Raw genomic sequence first — 18984 nt, forward strand, 5'->3', positions numbered from 1 at the left:
CTATACCGGTAGAATGCCAAGCTCCTGTAATCATGGCTGCACAGGTTAAAAAACACACTCTCCAAAGACAAGAACACAGCATCCATGGGACCTGACAACATCCCAGGCTGCGTTCTACATGAACGACAGAATGAACTGGCACCCCACCTAAGTACCATGTTCAATCATAGCCTCACCTTAGACTTTGTGCCCACTGAATGGTGCACAGCAAGGGTTATCCCACTCTACAAAGGGGGAGCCACCACGGACCCCGGGAACTACAGCCCCATTAGCCTGACGAGCCTGGTCTGCAAGGCTTTGGAACGTATCTCCGTGGAACTTATAAACAATTACATTGTTAGTCTCCAATCTCTGGACCCTACCCAGTTTGGGTTTGTAAAAGGCAGATCATGTCTCCTAAACCTGATAGACTTCTTTGAAGCAGTCACCAAAGCCATAGACGAGGGTAAGGTGGTTCACACAACCTATCTAGATCTCACCAAGGCTTTCAACACCATCCCCAACTCTGGAATTATAGATAAACTCACTAAACTAGGTATAAATCCCTATGTCACAAGATGGGTTGTCAACTGGCTCACTAACAGAACCCACACTGTGAAAGTAGCAGACTCTAAATCCAACTTCAGACCAGTGACAAGTGGAGTACCACAGGGTTCAGTCCTAGGTTCTCTCCTGTTTGGAATCTACTTCTCTGAAGTACAGGCTAACACAGAATGTCTTTGACTAACAAAGTTTACAGGTGACTGCAAACTAGGAGCCATAATCAAAACTCCTAATGATGTGGACATCCTACAAAAGGGCCTCACTGAGACAGATGCCTGGTGTCAAAGCCATGGCCTCAAGCTCAATGCCAAAAAGTGCATTGTCATCCCTTTTGGTAAAAATTCTGTACCCATGAACTACCACATAGGCGATAGTCTACTTAACACTGAAAGTGTGATAAGAGACCTTGGGACACAGGTGGACAGTAGTCTCTCCTTTGATAATCACATTGCCACAGTAGTCAGGAAATCCTTCTAAGTGGCACACCTCATCACAAAAGGTTTCTCATCCAGGAAAAAAGAGGTCATTGTTCCCCTCTGCTCATCACTCATTAGACCCATTATAGAGTACAATGCCCCTTTTGTTATGTACCTCACAAGACATCTACAACAACTGGAAAGGCCACAGAAATACCTCACAAAGAGGACTACCAGCCTCAAACAGGTGCCCTAAGCAGACCCTCTCAAAAAACTCCAGCTTTACTCTGTCGCATATCGCCTACTCAGAGGCGATCTCTGCCTGACATACAAAGCTAAGTCAATCCCAGAGCTGTTGGACATGCTCCACTTAAAGAAATCCCTCCGGGCTACATGCTCTAGGGACCTAAATCTTGTCACCACAATAAACAGAACATGCTGGAGGGATAGATTCCTGTCCCAGAGACTTCCCATACTCTGGAACAAACTACCCATCTATATCAAACAAAGCTCCTCATTAGCACTCTTCAAGAAAATTCTTGATGATTGGATGGGAGATAGGAAATTCACCCTGGGGATCACCTCTGTGGCTCTGCTTGACAGGGGCACAGGAAAATAATTTTCTTGGGTGGCAAAAGCCAGGGTACCATTTGGCTAGCCATATATAGGACCTAGGGCCAATAGCCTAGTACCTACCTATGAACCTATGAACCCACAGTTTAGATTAGTTTATTGAAGCTGGTGAATTGCTAAATCATGGTAGACTATACCATTTAGTGCTCTTGTCCACCCACCTAGTACACCTCACCTGATTAGCACATACATCAAACTGAGCACCATAGATCAGCCCTCAAACCAAGGTCTCGATTTGCCTTTTAAAGCCTTTGTCAATGACTGATGCTATGTTTTCCCTCTCATCCGTAGATGATTGCTAAATGAAGTTGTATGTCTTAACGTATATCCAGTAATGTAAATGTGGTCTTCCAAACAACATGAGTGGTGGCAGGTTCTGCAGAATAATTTCAGACACTGTTAGTTGCTGACTAACTACGGTAATACAAATTTAAATGACATTAAAAGTTTCTGTGGCTCTGAAAATTGGAGAGGGCATTTCTGCAAACTAGAAAAGGCTATAGCTACTATCTTGCTGGGAAAAATATTCTGTCATGTGCTTCATTTAAATTGTGTCAGGGCAATGTCAGACAGACAACAAAGCCATTGGAGCTGGGTACCACTATATCTACCATCAGAGATCACAGATGTAATTACCTAAGTCTTGGGAATGTTTCTTTGTTTAGCAGTAGCGTTCATGTTTCATACACAGTGTAGGCCCTTTCAGACAGATCTTTTTTGCCTGGTAGCTGAAAGGGTACCCTCATTTACTAAAGAGGCATTTACAAGAATAAGCTATAACATAGAGGCTGGAAAAAGATAAGATTGAGTTAGACTTGTACAGAAACTTTGAAATTAGAATAAATATAAAAAAGTAGTACTAAACATGCCTTATAATGGACAAACATGAGTGAAACTTTTCATAAAATTCTAGCTAGAAACAAACTATATCTGAATTGTGGTAGATGACCAGTTCCCATAATGGCCCATATCTAAATAAAAAAGAATAGCTTGCTTTTACCTTTTCTGGAAATTTACATCACTGTCTCCCCAAAACTTTCATAATCATGTTTCAGTGAACTTAAGAACCAATAACCTCACCTCACTCATACTTGCCATCAAAAAATTATCTTTTTCTTTTTAGCAGAAAGCATGCCTACATTGTTTTTAAAGCCATATAAATGAAAATGAGACAGATTTAGAATGGGATTCCTTAGCAATGTTATTCAAAAAGTATTTCAACAAATGTCAAAGTTATCAAGACAGCTGTAGGTAATATGGTGTTCAAGTGTCATAATAGTGAATTAAAAGTAGCACTTTCATGTTTATTTTACTGTTACAGGTAGCCCTTTTAGTTGCTGCAGAGTTCTGGGAACAAGGAGACTTGGAAAGAACAGTATTACAGCAAACACCCATTGTAAGTACAGCTATTTTTTCTAGTATAAATAATTGAACACCACCTTTTGTATATCTCAGAGAATGAATGATAATTATAAACAGTGTGTGAATTATAACATTTGCAGAATGAAATGTATCCAGACCAAGTTCTAATACTAGCATTGGTCTTTATATTGCTGTAATATTATGCTCTTTTGTTGAGCGACTTATAGTTGAACCAGAAGCATCAGAAAATAATAACAGTAACTGCAGCTGTTCTTAGTGTGATGGCTGTAGTTTTGCTGTTCAATATTTCTGGTGAGTGTTTTGTGTAGTAGCTTTTGACAATACGGCACTGATGGAGTAAGATTTTTGGGGGGTTCAATTTGTGGTTCAGCTACTGTTTTCTCTAGTGGAAAACTGCTGACCAGGAGTGGGACAACTTTTTTTTCTTTTCCACATTGTTGCCCCCTTCTCCATGGGAGTGTAAATGTGGAGTTAATATACTTTTTGTGGGATGTGAGGGATGCTTTGCCTTCAACATGAGGGATACAAAGGGCTTCCCTCTTTGCAAAAGCACTTTTGTTTTTCTGTTTTTATTATTTGATTACTGCCAATGCACCAGCTTCATTGTTTGTAAATTTCATGGCATTCATGGACCTCTCCTAAGGTGGTTTAGTAATTCAGCCTTTGACCTAAAAATCCAGCCACAAAAAATGCAGTAGTTACCATGGAGAACACCAGCCTTCTAACTAGGGTTAATTGTCTCTTCTTTCATGCCCACCCCCTCTCCTTTCATACTCAAAAGGAAGACAATTGTCCTGCTCGCAATGGTTTGATGGAAGGGTTGGTACAATGAGAGAGGCTGCTGACCAGAGTCATTAAGTATATTGCATTATTGCAGCAATTAATTTAACCATCACAGGCCCTCTGCTTATGAGACAGCTAAAAGTACTGTATCTGCCTGTGGAGTACACAGTCAGCCATCAGAAGATGTCTGAAGATTATTGCTTCAGGGCTGGTGACACATAATTCAGCAACAGTAGATCTTGGTGCAGAAGACCTCCCAGGGAATGCAGAGCCATTTTCAAGTGCCTGATAATTGCTGCCACCACACCAGTCACTTCAGATGATGACAATAAGTCATTAAGATTTTGCATCCATAAGGAAATGAGGGCATGATACTGAATTACATACTTCAATGTTAGTGTTCTTTCATAGATCATACTTAGTAAAGACACACCAACACAATTTCCTAGTGTAAACTGCAAGCTGGATTTTGTGTTGAATATCACTGCCTATCTTAGCTTGTATAGTGATTTTATGACCAAGGTAGATGAATTGCTGTCAACTGTCTATAATGGTGAATTATTCAGCCCAATTTCTATCAACGAGTTCAAGGCAGAATCTGTCAGTCTATGTATCATAGAAAGTGCAAGGGAGAGGCAGTCCAGGGGCCACTTAACACATTCACACACAATCCCTCAGCATCATAACTCCTTTCAAATACAAGACCAACTGACACGTCCATTAGGACAGCTACCAATACTACCCATGTCATATTTGACTACCATCCAATGCTTCTTCCACTATCAAATAATGTAATAGGATGCCCAATCATTTAAATTTAGTAAGCACACTCTTGCCTAACATAAGCAAATTTCTTATAAAGTCTCAAGCAGATTATATGCATAAACTTTGTTGGTGTTTGTTTTTTCGGCTTTTCCCAGTTAGGGGTCACCAAAGTGGAACTCTGGTCCACTAATGATTGGTAGTCAATTTTTATGGTGCTGAGTTGCCAGCCCAATGCCCAACTTTCAGTGAAGGCACGCCCATTCATGCATGTCTTTCAGAGGCCACTCGACCGCAGGGAGGACATGCAGACTCCACACAGAAGGCACTCCAGCCGAGAATCGAACAGGAGAACCTCTTGCTGTGAGGCAACAGCACTACCGCTGTACCACCATGGCTTGTTATATGCATAAATATTGGTACCATCAAACAACCATGCTATTCCCTGTACCTGTACTTGTATCATAACAATTTCATGATAAGAACACAGTCAGCCTCAGGAATAAGTTTTCAAGAAATCCCAGCACCTTAAAAAAGGAGGAAACTAAAAGCTCACAAAACTGAATAACTTTCTTTGATTTAATTCAGGGAACATTATCCAGTTTCTGAATCTCTTTTGTTTCCTCCTTTTTAGGGTATTTTTGTTGTATTTCATTATTTTACTTAATCTCAGTCATTTGATGGTTGGGTTTTTTGAAATCTTAACACTGTAGTCTACTCTCTCACTCTTTGAACAGCCTAACACAAGCACTAGTTTATAAAACAAGTATGAAGACACGGTCTGTTGTCCACACTAGCACTTATAAATCATCACAAGGGTACTTCAGCCTACTCCCGCCTGTCATGGCCAAGCTAATGCTGAGGCAGATTATTCTTTCATTAGTCTAATGCTATTATTATATACTTAGTAGCTCCCCTTAGTTCCTCAAGCATAAAAAGCTAAATATTATTTTTGCATGTCTACCCACCTCCAATAGCAAAAGGAAAAAGGGACTTAACAAAGCAACTGGAATTTATATATATGTATTTACCAGGCTAAAGCACTGATCTCCATAGACATTTTCAGACTAATCCTGGGAGCACTGTCTGGTTAAGTGACTTGCTCAGAGTCACACAGTTAGACAACAGAGGCTAAGGGAATCAAACTTTGCACCACTAGACCATAGGAAACAGCTCATTAACAGCTCCTTAATCCTATAGGCAAATACCAGAATTAATTTAGTTTAAAAAAGTACTATATTAAGCTATAACTACCTTTATTCAAATCAATTGTGAGTAGATACATAAACCTTGGCTCATACCACTATTACATGTACTACCCACCCAATTATTGCACATCCTTCAAGAAAAAAGCAATTATCTTGGGTCTATATTAAATAAACGAAAATCCATTACATCGAATACCAAAACAGCGACACGTATTACTCGAACCGTGAAAATACTGAACGCACTAAACTGCGAAATTTAAAATATCGAACGTTCATAGTCGGCCAACCCCACCATCCGCTACATACTACCTACCCAAACAAAATAAATAAACCACATACATACACTAACCAAACCCTACTCCTAACCCTAAAGTAAAGCACCAAAATTCAACATCTAACCCTACACTAAACCCCACATACATAACTATCTATGCACTATCCGTAACCCCTCCCTAACCCTAAGGTCCGTAACTACCGCACACTTCCCCTACGGAGATATACCCAAACAAAATAAATAATACACATAAATACATTTAACAAAACCCTCTTCTAACACTACACTAAATCTTACACACATTACCTATCTATGCACTTACCTTAACCCGCACCCTAACCCCAAGGTCCGTAACTATCGCACACTTAGCTTACGGAGCTATACCACAGACGGGCCAACCAAAATACTTTGGCATTTCAAATTTCTCGGTTTTGCAAGTTCGACGGTTACGTATTTTGCATAATACTTGTCGATGATTTCCTATTCGCATAAACAGAGTTTCGACAATCTGATAGGAACCCATTATCTTACATTATTCAAAATTCTAAAAAAATTTGCAACAAATCATTGGGAAAATCAGCTACAGAAATTACTATACAAATCTACATAGAAATGTTAGTCTTCAAAATGTTCATAAATATCCATATGAGTCATGATAAAAAAATTCTAGTGTTTACATACAGATTAACATTAGTATGGAAAGAACCCTTAATAAAGCAGTGTATTGCAAGCATGTAGTACATAGACACAATGAAAATATTCCAGTTTTGAGATGAAGACAACTTTGTTTTCTGACATAAGACAAAAGCTTAAAGGTTGCTAAGCACCAATCTGTTAAGCTCTAATATATATGCTTAGTACTTATACACTGGTGATTACAAAACATTAGAAGCTCAAACAGCTCTAAAAGATGTAACACTCTTCAGGAGACCACACTTTTTGTAAATGGCAGCATGAATTACATTACAGCTTTTTTAGTGATTACTGCCAGAGATACACTCCATTTCTGGTTTGTCTGTAAGGAAGCAATAAGCTTGTTACAACTTTGAAAGATGTAAACATTTTGTGCTTCTACAGTTTATTTTTTCTTTCTGCCAGTAGTACATTTGTGTAATAGCACTGAGTGTTAACAGCCCCCAAAGCTATAAAACACGTGGATCGCCTACCCTCTTTTTCTATCTCTATAACTAGTAGTACATAGAGCAGGTAAGACTCTGTGTGCCAGACAAAAAATATGATCCAGGCTCTATAATCAAAACTAAGTGGCTATATATTCTCAAAATGGATGTCAAAATTCATCTCTCTACATTAGCTTCACTACGCTCTCAAAGTGAATTTCTTGACATCCACTTTTCAATAATATAATAACTTGGTTACAATCAGAGACCCAATCATAATACTCTATATTACAGAGTGAGACAGCAGTCTCTGTAGTGCCTTAATGTAGATATAATTGTAGATATAATTGTTGGTGGGGTACTACTGCATGCATACTACTCATTCTCTTATAAATAACTCTAACACAAATTACAGATGGTGTCCTGGTTAACAAGTGCTTAAAAAGTGATATTTGGTTCTCCAGCAATTCTCTGTACTTTCCACTGTAACTGTGGGATTTTCATTTTTTTATATAATTCTTTCTTGTGTGTGTTTTTTATCACTTTCTGATGCTACGTTTTTGCCCATCTCTGCTCTGATTTCCATGCTTAATCCGTTCCAAAATCCTTCTGCTGACCTCAGCAAAGATGTTTCTTAGACTTGTTTTCCTTAAGGTTTACAACATTAACTATGTTTGTTTCTGATTATATCAATAAATATGCATGTAGTCCCACAACACCATACCTATCTGTGTTGGTAATTTCAAAAAAGTTATGCGTTCTTTAGACCAAGGTAAATACAGTCTTGGTAAACATGTATTCTTGTACACCATCTGATATGCACAAAGCAGTTTTCATGTTTTCCTGTTCACCTGATCTAACACTTTTTGGAACCAGCTGGTCACACCTGAACTGTGGGTTAGAAAAGTTGATTAACAGCTTGAACTTTATTCCTCATTGTCATGGCAGTTTTCAGTATTAGTTTAACTTCTAAAACATTCACTAGACTCCACAACACCAACAAGAGGGTCTGATACAAACAACTTATTGGGGCCAAAGCCACAGATTAAAACTCAACGTGAATAAATTCATTGTAGTGCCCTTTGGAAAATCATCCACTCACTCTAATTAATCCATTGATAAAAGACCCCTAAAAGTTGACCCAGTAGTTGGGGATTTTGAAATATATGTAGACAGTGATTTGGACTTCCACATAACCAAGATAGTAAGAAAATCATTCTGTGTTGCCCAACACATAAGTAAGGATATTTATTTATTTTTATTTAACATTTTTTTACCGAGAAAGTCTGACTTGGAATGAGCCTTTCAGCGGAGGCCTGGGGAGAAACACTCCAGATGCACCTCTTTGTAAATACGGCATCCAGTTCCAAGGAAGTTATAGTAGCATTCAATTTAGCCCTTTTCAGAACCATCATCAAATACAATGTCCCCTTTCACATGTACCTAACCAGGTATTTGCAACAGTTGGAATGCCCACAAAGGTTTCTCACCAGGAGAATCCAGGGCATGAACCCCCTATTCTGCACAGATCATCCTAAGGCCCTATCACTTTACTTGGTATCCTACATCTTTCTGCAGTACTTACACAATTTTCCTACCCTTTAATGTCATACAAAGTAAAAAGTGTACTGTATGATTTCTTAAAAGTTCACACTTCATCTTTTTATTATCAACATTTTTTTTCTAAGTAACAACAATTCACATTTTATTTATTTGTAACCAGGAAAGTGAGCTATTCCAAGGACATGTTTTAGTGTGACCTTAGCACACAGCACTGCATTTATAGGCTTGATTAATACACAATGATTATACACCTTTAAAATTATATACACATTTTATAAACCTCAGCTCATTAACCAAATTTGATTAGGTATATACAGTTATACAGCTCAATTCCCTTAGTGAATTATATTAGTATGATTGGTGAAGGGGGGATGAAGCAGTATGTAAACAACTGCTACAGAACAATGCAAATGGGATCTCATATTCACCAGCAATGGCAGCATCCAATTTTGGTCCATGTGCTGTTTAACTAGGGATTCTTTGTTGATGGTGCTGCCTCATAATTCTTTATATTCTCAGGTTAGTGGTTGCAAAGATTCTGCATTTTGTCCTGTAATTCAGTAGTATGCCAGTGGGCTGCTCCCATTCCGATTTTCTAGATATGACAACTGAATTGCATCCTTGAAGTCAATGGACTATAATATTTATTTGTTAGTAAATTAGGTATGTGCACTGACAAAGATGTCATGATCTGGGTACAGTAGGTTACTAATGTGTATACCCATTTTTGCAAATATCTAATGGACATAGGAAAGCAAACTGAAAGGACATTCCTACAAGAGTGAACCATTTTTTTCCAGTGGTTCAGAGTTCAGCCACTCCGACTTGTGGCTTTAACATATGGGTTACTGATTCTTACATGAAATTAATTTGTATTATGAATGTTTTTAGGTTTGTTCAAGTTATTGCCTTTGTACCGGCCATAAGTGAGCATATCCTAGTCTTATGGTCTGAAAACCACTGAGACCACTTTGCATTTCAGCTTCCATGTACTGACCTCCTCAGAGCTGAGCTGGTAGAGTTCGGCAGCATGAATAAGGTTAATATCAGAGCACTTCGCTGCCATGTTCTGGGCCTGTGAATCCTACTGTACTTCAGAATTGATGTGCCAGACCAGTTATTATATGGAAGAAGCTTCTGCTCTCAACCTTTTCATCTAAACGCATGAATGCAAAGTCATTCTGAGAGAGGGAGAGAGATAGTGATATGACATCTTTTGATTAAAACAGGACTGAAATAGAAGTGGCTCAAAATTTAGGATGATAAACTTCAACTGGATAAATGTTGTGCCTGTTTCCAGTCCAAGGTCTCCTGAAAAAGGAAACATTTTATCTATGCAGATTTCAGCTGCACCTAACTAACTGGCCATGCTTTTCTGGGTGGTGGATAATTTGTGCAGTCCAGGCTGCCTAGACAATGGAGATTTTGTTTCATCTCCTACATGAGCAGGGTACTTAGTTTTCTTCATGGACAAAATTGCTTCCATTAGGCCGAATTCACATCCAAGGGTGCCAAAGGGCAGTGTGATGATCTCAGTCCACAAGTATCCTGACAAATGTTGATGTGAGTTTTGAATGGCAAGTTGCTCAGAATTCATGCCTTTATTATTACATATGTACTGCAATTCATTTACATTTTTCATTGCTAATCAGGTGGCTGATAATGGTCCAGGGATCCTTTTCAGCCGTGAACTGAGCCTGCAGAGAAATACAAACATATAATATTTATGACTTTGAGGCATTCCAGTATGTAGTTCATGAAATGATATTTGGATTTAAGAGGTTGTATACAACATATTTAATGTGGACAAATTATACTAATATGTACAGCAGTTTTCGTTAAGACTGACATACACTCCACTGAAGATTTATACATTCAGCTCCATACAGTAGCTAACAATGTGTCCTGATAACATTATAAATACTCTATATATACATGCTCTGTACAGGAATATTTACCACTTAACAGTAGTAATGGAAAAAAGTCAAGAATATAACATCAGTTTATTTGTATTTTCTGAGTTTACCCAGAGCACTGAAATACTGACATTTGTAGGCATCAAGGGTTGTGGAACTTTGCCCCATCTAGTTTGATTATAGTTCATCTTGTGGTCTTGGGCCTAGATATTTATCAATGTTGAATCTTATCTTAAGTCCAGGACTTTTCTGTCCATTCTTAAGGAGGCTTTTTGCATCTAGGCCCTGAAGAAAAGTGTAGAGCCTGTTGCCCTTGATAATTACATGTAATCTACCACTTACTATTAAGGTTTTCAAGATTATCTATGCACATCCTGAATCTTTTCTAAACGTTCATGATTTTGATTCTTTTCCCATCTTGGATTCCAGGCTCTCCCCTGCAATGGCAGTACCCTTACTAGGATAGTGAATAATCACTTTATGGCAAAAGTTTAGTGGGTTTTTTTTGGGTTTTTTTGTATTAGTCCTCCTTGATCTCAGTAGGATTTTTGCAGTTGGTACAGGTTTCCTGACAGAACTTTGATCTCACTGTGGTTTTCTGCCAAGATCCTGGAATAGCTTGCTTCTTAACTTTCAGGACATACCTAGAGAGTGACAACCAATGTTAATCCATTTTCACCCATCCTTTGGTGTCCAGGGTTCCATTTTTTAACTGTAAGAGAACTCATTCAGCCTTCTTCATCACTGCTACACAGATGACATATAGTTGAATCTCTCCATTCTCAGGCGCATAAAGCAGGCATTAAAATCATGGCAGGTATTCTGGACCATATCCAATGATGGATAAAAAGTAATTGAATGAAACTCAACATGTCTAAGACATAAGACTTGACATACATGTTAACCTGCTAGAGTTCAGATGGTACAGTGATATGTTGCTGTGATTGTAGTGCACAGCATCCTGGGTTCAAGCCTTGGTGGGATGGGAGGGTGGCCTAATGGCTAATGTGTTTGCCTTACAAACACAAGGTGCAGGGTTCAAGTCTCACAAGGGATAATTGGCTAGGCTTAAAATGGCTTGTAAGGGCGGTTAGCCTAGTACTAATCTATGAACCTATGAACCTAAGGAAGCATAACTGCACCATTGACCCATAAGTGCTATTTACAGTGGCAACAGGTTGGAGTTTGTATCCAGAACATGGAGTAGTCCATGCTGAAAGGCTGATTTGTGGGACTCAGTGTCAGTTTCAACTTCTGCCTCAGTTATATGCTTTAAGTAAAGCAAAATAATGATATTAAAATGTATGACACACAGTGTAGAGAACAAACACGATGATAAAATAATCAAGAAAATAATTAAACATCTTGTAAAATTAAAATAAATCCAGCAATAAGTGCAGGTAATAATTCTGATAAAATGTATAGGTGAAAACAGATAAGCAGAGGAAGTTTGGTAAGTAGATGAGATTAAACCAAAGCTGAAAAGAAACACTTTGGACTGTCAGTTGAAAAACGTTTCTGCTACTGTCTGAGGAATATCGCCCAGATTAAGCATCTGATTCCTTCTACAGGCCTTCTAGTGGTTTTGTCACACCATTACTGTTGCAATCCTCTCTGTCTGGGCCTGACTGACAGTGAGTACTGTGACATATAGTTCCTGGAGAGCTCTCACACAGAACCTCCTGACCTACAGCTACTGCAGAACTCTGTAGTATATTTTCTTACTAATAATTTGCAGTTGCATCATTTACCAATGCAATATTATCCTTGTGCTCCTGAGTTTTTGCTGTTAATTTATACATTCTTATATGGATTTCAAATAGGTTATACAAGTGTTTACTGTCCTATGTTATATATGTCCCACCACTATAGAAAGCTGCTTGTCATACTGAAATGCTTAATTATTATAAGGATGTGTCATTTAACTTCTGCTGACTTACCAAGCACTGCATCTTTGGAAACTACCATCAGTGTTGTTGGGACTACTCCGCACTAAGCTTCAAAAGGTCCATAAAAAATTATCAGTCTTTAACCTAGTCTATTCAAGTCTATTCAGATAGTAGTGGCATTCCTGTTTTTCAAAGTTATTTTATGTCATTTTTGCTTTTTAAGATGCCCCGATGTCTTTGTTTCACTGTTTCATTATATCATTGTACTTGTGTACTCGTTCATTATTAGTACGGTTATTCACTATTTCTACTGTACTTACTTTAAGCAAATTAGCACAGATGAGGCTTAAGTTACTACAAGGTCTCGTTTTAGAGTCACCCCTCTGCCTCAGCCAGTATGGTGCCATCGCCCGTCTCTTATATACTTAGCCGAGTTAGCAATTACCGCATCCTTCTGCTGTTTGTTGTAGTGTTCTTGCTATTCAGTGGATCAGATGAGTTGATAGCGACTACATCTGTTATGAGCAGGACAGGGCTGTAGTAGTTTCATTGTTACTACTTGTATGTAGTCAGAAGAATGCCTGGGCACATTGCATTGGGGAGGAATGCCACAGGCTGAACTGAAAGGAGGTAATAAGATTATGTTCTTCTCAACATACAGCCAATGAAATATGTATATGGGAACATAAATAACAGAATCAGAATGCAGATACGACCTTGCATAATTATAATGCTGTGTAATAATAAAAGATACCATGTAAATCTGCTCTACTTTATGTCTGTAAAATATGTAGAGTGTAAATAGCCAGTTCAAAAATGTATTGCACATTTACCTCAAATGATTCATATCACTAATGTCATTTCTATTACTTTTCTTTCTCTCAGCCTATGATGGACAGGAACAAGGCAGATGACCTTCCTAAGCTACAAGTTGGCTTCATTGATTTTGTGTGCACCTTTGTCTATAAGGTAAAGTGATCCCTTCATTCACAAATGTCAATAACCTTTCCAGAAGTAACTCAGCATAACATACCACAGTTCAAACTGATACAGTCTAACAGAACAAAAGGTTCACCTATTCACATATTACTTAACTATAAAAGTAATTTTTATTACCAGTTTGACTATGTGTTATAATCCCTGGAGACAGAATAACAATGTTTACAATAATAATAAAACACACACAACTGCTAAATATCAGAAATACTTCAAATGGCTTATCGATGACTTAAAACTAAAATAGAACAACAGTGTACAACAGCCTAAACATTTCTAGTTATGCAAACAACCTAATCTGTTAAACAACTCATTCATATTAAATACAAATAGATCTATAATGGCTTTTTAAAGATGGTATAGTTTTGCATGGGTCTATATCAGTTGTCCAAAACAGCTGATTATCGAATCAGCTTATCTCAAATTGAATTTTTTGAATGCTGAAAACAGAGAAGCCTCAGGAAACTGAATTATTTCCTACGGAAAGAATTTGGTTGTCCTTGCCTGTGGCGTCACTGTTTTCAGCGTTGTGGTGGACAGTTACAGGTTCAGTTTAGGTAAGTGTGTGATTGTGCGGATGTTAAGTTAGGGAGTGCATTGGGTGAGTTAGGGCATGGGTTAGGTAAGTATGCGATTGTGACAGACGTTAGGTTAGGGGCAGATTAAGTGAGTTAGAGTTAGGGCACGGGTGAGGTGAGTGTGCGATAGTGACGGGGTATGTGAGTTAGGGTTAGGGCATAGGTGAGGTGAGTGTGCGATAGTGATGGACCTTAGGGTTAGGGCTGGGTTAAGGTAAGTGGATAGATAGTGGTGTGTGTGCAGTTTAGTGTAGGGTTAGGTGTAGTTCTTAAGTGTATGTATGTGGATTGTTGATTTTGTATGTGCTTATGTTGTGTGTGTGTTTCTCGGGACAGTTAATTTTTTCCCTGTGAAAAAATTGGCCGTTTCGAGTTTTCGATATTTTTAGGTTTTGGGTCTTTCAGTTCGACGTTACGGCATTTGATATTGTGCCATTTCGATGAACTGATATAGACCCGTTTTGCATCATTGCTCTGGGTCACTTACACAGAGATAAAGAGATAAAAATATTGTCTTCTTTCAGCAGGAACCTTTAATGACTTCAAGACACAGTGACAAATTACAGGCCGAAAGAAGATTTTGCACTAGGTTATCAAACCAACAATTAATGCTAATTACAGACCTCTGAGGTTGAACTACACCAGCTACATAAAATTGTCTTAATACTGAGATACGAGGAGCGAGTAACAGATTCCCTTTCTGTGGTGCAACTGTTTTAATGATAATATGGTTCCTAAAGCATAGCACAACAATTAGAATATGTATGGTGACTGACCAATAACAGAACTGTCAATGGCTGATTCTGACACTGTCCTAGAGAGTCTGGCTAAAGTAGTGAATAGCATGGAAATTAATATATTTAAAACTACTATCAAAGCTTTCAGGAGGCTGGACTTCAGATGTGGTTAAGCATAGAGGGAAATTATATAATTCTTTCAGTGGTATCATACCCTACATACTGATACTTATTCCTCAGTTCAGCAGATCCAGCTTGTTTCTGAGTAATGGTTTTCAATAATCTCAGTACAGAAACCCAATAAGGAGGGACAATGACTTATAGTTCTAAAAAAAACCTCAAATTCCATCTTCATGAGATGAAATCCAGTAATTATATCTATGACTTTGAGAGTAATTTCCAAACTGATGTTGTCCTTTCCTTCTAGTTTAACTTTTGGATTATTGGATCCGAGACTGGTCATATACCAAAGATTTCAGCCCATTGAGTTCCACCTCCTCTACCCATAATCCCTTACTCACCAAGATTACCTGAGATGTCGTTTGCCACCATTTCTCAACAGCAGTTTGGTCAATTGCTCCACCAGAGTTTGTCCTTTTTTGAGTATCTTAGAGTTTAATCAAGGTCACTTTATCCTTAATGTTAGGTACACAACTTGTTTCCCATGATTTCATTATAATATACACTAAAATATACTAAAATCATGGAAAAAATGGAAATTACACTTAAAAGACATGTATAATTCCTGGATGTATCGTATGAAAATGGAATTTGAGTTTTTTGAGAAGTGTAAACCAATGCCCCTGGTTACTGTGTTTCTGTACTGGGACTGCACAAAATTAAAGCACGTTCTTTGAACAGAACACTCAGTAAAGTAAGATGGCAGTGTTGTGGTAAATAAGCGCTCTAGCTTGAACTGTCACAGTCCATGAAAATCTCACATTTTTTCCGATAGTCAGACAATCCAAATTTGGGATTTATCAGTATTTTCTCAGAAAATGGAAAACCAGAGGATTCTGCCAACCAAATGAAACCATTAGGTTCTATTCCCATTTAAGCATATTCTTTCAACCGCAGCAACAGTCCTGGTACTGTGGTACAGCAAACCAGGCAGTAAAGAAAAAAAGGAAGATGACTGCAGGTTAGGCTACTGAACTCTAGATTTATTATAGGCTATTGAACTCTAGATTTATTATAGGCTACTGAACTCTAGATTTATTATAGGCTACTGAACTCTAGATTTATTATAGGCTACTGAACTCTAGATTTATTATAGGCTACTGAACTCTAGATTTATTATAGGCTACTGAACTCTAGATTTATTATAGGCTATTGAACTCTAGATTTATTATAGTCCTTGATTTGCAAAGACAATATTTTGTATGCAAAGTACCTATGGGCCCGATTCCAAAAGACTTGCTTTCAGAGTAACTGACCCATTACACTGAGAGCAGGTCTTTTGGAATTTGGCCCCTGTAATAAGTCTGTTTGTACATAGGCCTTACACCACAGTAAGTCACTTACACTGAGTGCAAGTCTTTTGGAATCAGAGCAGACTTCCACTGAAAACAGTTCTTTTGGAATCTGGTCCTATGTTTGTCCCTTTCTTATATGCAAATCTCAGTAATGCAGAATTGGACTACTTAAGTACCATTAAAATGAGTTACATTAAACTTTAAGCCAAATAACTACTTAATGCATACTTGTAAAATATATGCTAATTATACAGTTGTACATGCATTATTTAATTTATATATTTTGACAAGTTTTGTATTGTATATGGATTGATATAAATAATGACATTTCATCTCTGCACCATGAATTATTGAATTTAAAATCATCAGGTCTGAATAACAGTGGCAGACAGAGGAAGTAAAAAGAGATAAGTTCCCTGCTTTTACAAAAATGCTACCTGTGGTACATCTACTGTAACAAACACTCACAAAATCAGTTTTGTATACTGCTGCACAAAATCGATCAATAAAAAATACCTGATTTATCACATTTTCATCTGGAAAAATACATTTTGCAGTGGTATTTTCAAACAATGTAAGTACTTACATAATTTTGTTTTCATTTTTTTATTTTAAAACTAAGCTGACTTACTACTGCAGTCCCATAATTGAAAAATATTCAGAAATTACTACAATAAACACATTTTCTAAACAGGAAGTTAAAATAGGCAGTTTTGAAACTATTTCTCCATTTCGAATATATTTATTTATTGGCATTTATTTACCAGGATAGCCCATTGGGCCAAGAAGAGAACATTTTCAGTGGGGGGCCGGGGAGAAAAGCTCCACAGAAAACATATACAAAGCATAAAAGATAATCATTATCACAAGGCTAAACATTCAGAGAAAAAATAAAGAAAATGCTATAATCTATTACATACTAAAGTACCACAGAAAACTTATACATTGCTAAGGAATAAGCTTTACAAGGTAGAATATTCTGGCCACCAACAGTACATTTCTTCTTTGTCTTACTTTCACTTGCCTGATCTTTTAATTTTCAGTTACATTTTCTAAGTTATACTGGCTCAAGTTTGTATTTCCTCATTTTAACTGCTTCCTCCTCTGTAGATGAGAGTTTTACATAGTCCCTTGTTGGTGATGGTCTGGGTGGTCTGAGATCAGTACATCTCAAACAGAGTGAAATAGTACATTGTCTGTCAGTGACTGCACTTTCTCTGAGGTGCAATGACCTCAGAGTGAGAATAATAAAATATGGGGGATGCTGGGGCTTGCTCTTACATGAATGCGCTGGGGAAATTGCCTCTTCCAGAAACAAGTATTTGTTTTGCCACACTTTCTCATAAACTGAAGTGCTCAGGTGCATACATTGCAAGAAACTGTGTATTTCAGGTATAATTTAAAAGCTTCTGTGATTGGACTAGCAGGATGTAAAGTTGCAAAATACCTAGTAAATCCTCATTTTTTCATTGTTAGATTCCTGCTGTATCCATTTTAGTGAAACACTGGAGCTGGAGTTGGAGTCTCTCCAAGAAAGTACTGGGCATAAGACAGAGAACAAGTGCTGGATAGCACGTCAGTCCATCACAAGATGCACACATATATACAATTTAGAAGGCTTCCAATTAACCTATCAGCTTGGGTTGTGGACGTGGTAGGAAACTGGTTACTCCTTCAAAATCCATTCTGATAAAAGGGGACATGAAGACTACACATAAAAGATACCCCAGGTGGAAAAAAATGGAAATCCAAGTGCCGTAAGGCAGATATTGGAACTGCTACACTACTGTGCTTCCACTGTGTTACACACACTTTTCAGTCTCTTGTTTTTCCAACATGGATTTATTTTTAATTTGAAAACTGTGTATTTGGTTGATCCCATTTTTATAAAAAAAAAAAAAACTGTACACAGTATGGGGTGGCATATACATGAGGTTACTGAGCCATTGTCATACAGTTAACTTCATCATTCGACTCATCATAAATTAATTTCATGTAATTTAACTTTCCTGAAATTTAAGTTTTTTAAAATTGTCTCAGCCAAGATCAACAGACTGATGAGCAAAAATTTCCATGAAGATATTGAGTTTTCACTATTTTGTTTTCCTGGCAGGAATTTTCAAGGTTCCATGAGGAGATAACGCCCATGTTCGAAGGCATACTCAATAACAGGAAAGAGTGGAAAGCACTGGCAGACGAGCATGAGCTCAAAGTCAAAGCCCTTGAAGAGGAAAAGAGGAAGAAAGAAGAAGAGCTGGCAGCAAAAAAAGGTAGGAGAAAATCTGGTCAGAACAAAACAAAAAGAAAATGGCTGCCACTTTGATTGAAATTAGACAGTTAAACTGAAAACTTGCTATTCTTTTCTCTGCACCTTTACTCCAAATTCTGTACTAATGTGAACCAAAACTGTTATTCTGATTATTATAACAAGAATAATGAGACACAACCTAGAATTCAAGTCTAAAGGAAGCTCCGACAAGCCTCTCTTTCCAAGGAAGGCTATAGCTATACCCACAAAGAACAATGGAGTTTGACTGTCCATATATTTTTCAGAGTATGCAAATGGGAAGCAGCAATGTAACATATTCCATTTTAATATTAATGAAATATTATTTTAGGAACATCCCTTTGCTGTAAGGATAGCATAAACAAATAATATAAGCTTGGTGGCAATCTTGGCTTCTGTTAAATATGATACAGAATATAGTGA

At 37.7% G+C, this 18984-nt stretch overlaps 1 protein-coding gene across 1 annotated transcript in view; it reads left to right on the forward strand.

Annotated features, from left to right (window-relative positions):
• Window positions 1-18597, forward strand: part of LOC122800395 (rod cGMP-specific 3',5'-cyclic phosphodiesterase subunit beta-like) — a 1051627-nt gene extending 1033030 nt beyond the window's left edge. The window contains exons 17-19 of the mRNA XM_044069844.1: window positions 2914-2988; window positions 13374-13457; window positions 18388-18597. Of these exons, the coding sequence (XP_043925779.1) occupies window positions 2914-2988; window positions 13374-13457; window positions 18388-18597 (369 nt within the window). The remainder of the gene's footprint in view (window positions 1-2913; window positions 2989-13373; window positions 13458-18387) is intronic.
• The last annotated feature ends 387 nt before the right edge of the window (window positions 18598-18984 follow it).

This window comes from Protopterus annectens, chromosome 4.part0 (assembly GCF_019279795.1).
Source record: "Protopterus annectens isolate FY-2018-M chromosome 4.part0, PAN1.0, whole genome shotgun sequence".
Lineage (NCBI taxonomy): Eukaryota > Metazoa > Chordata > Ceratodontiformes > Protopteridae > Protopterus > Protopterus annectens.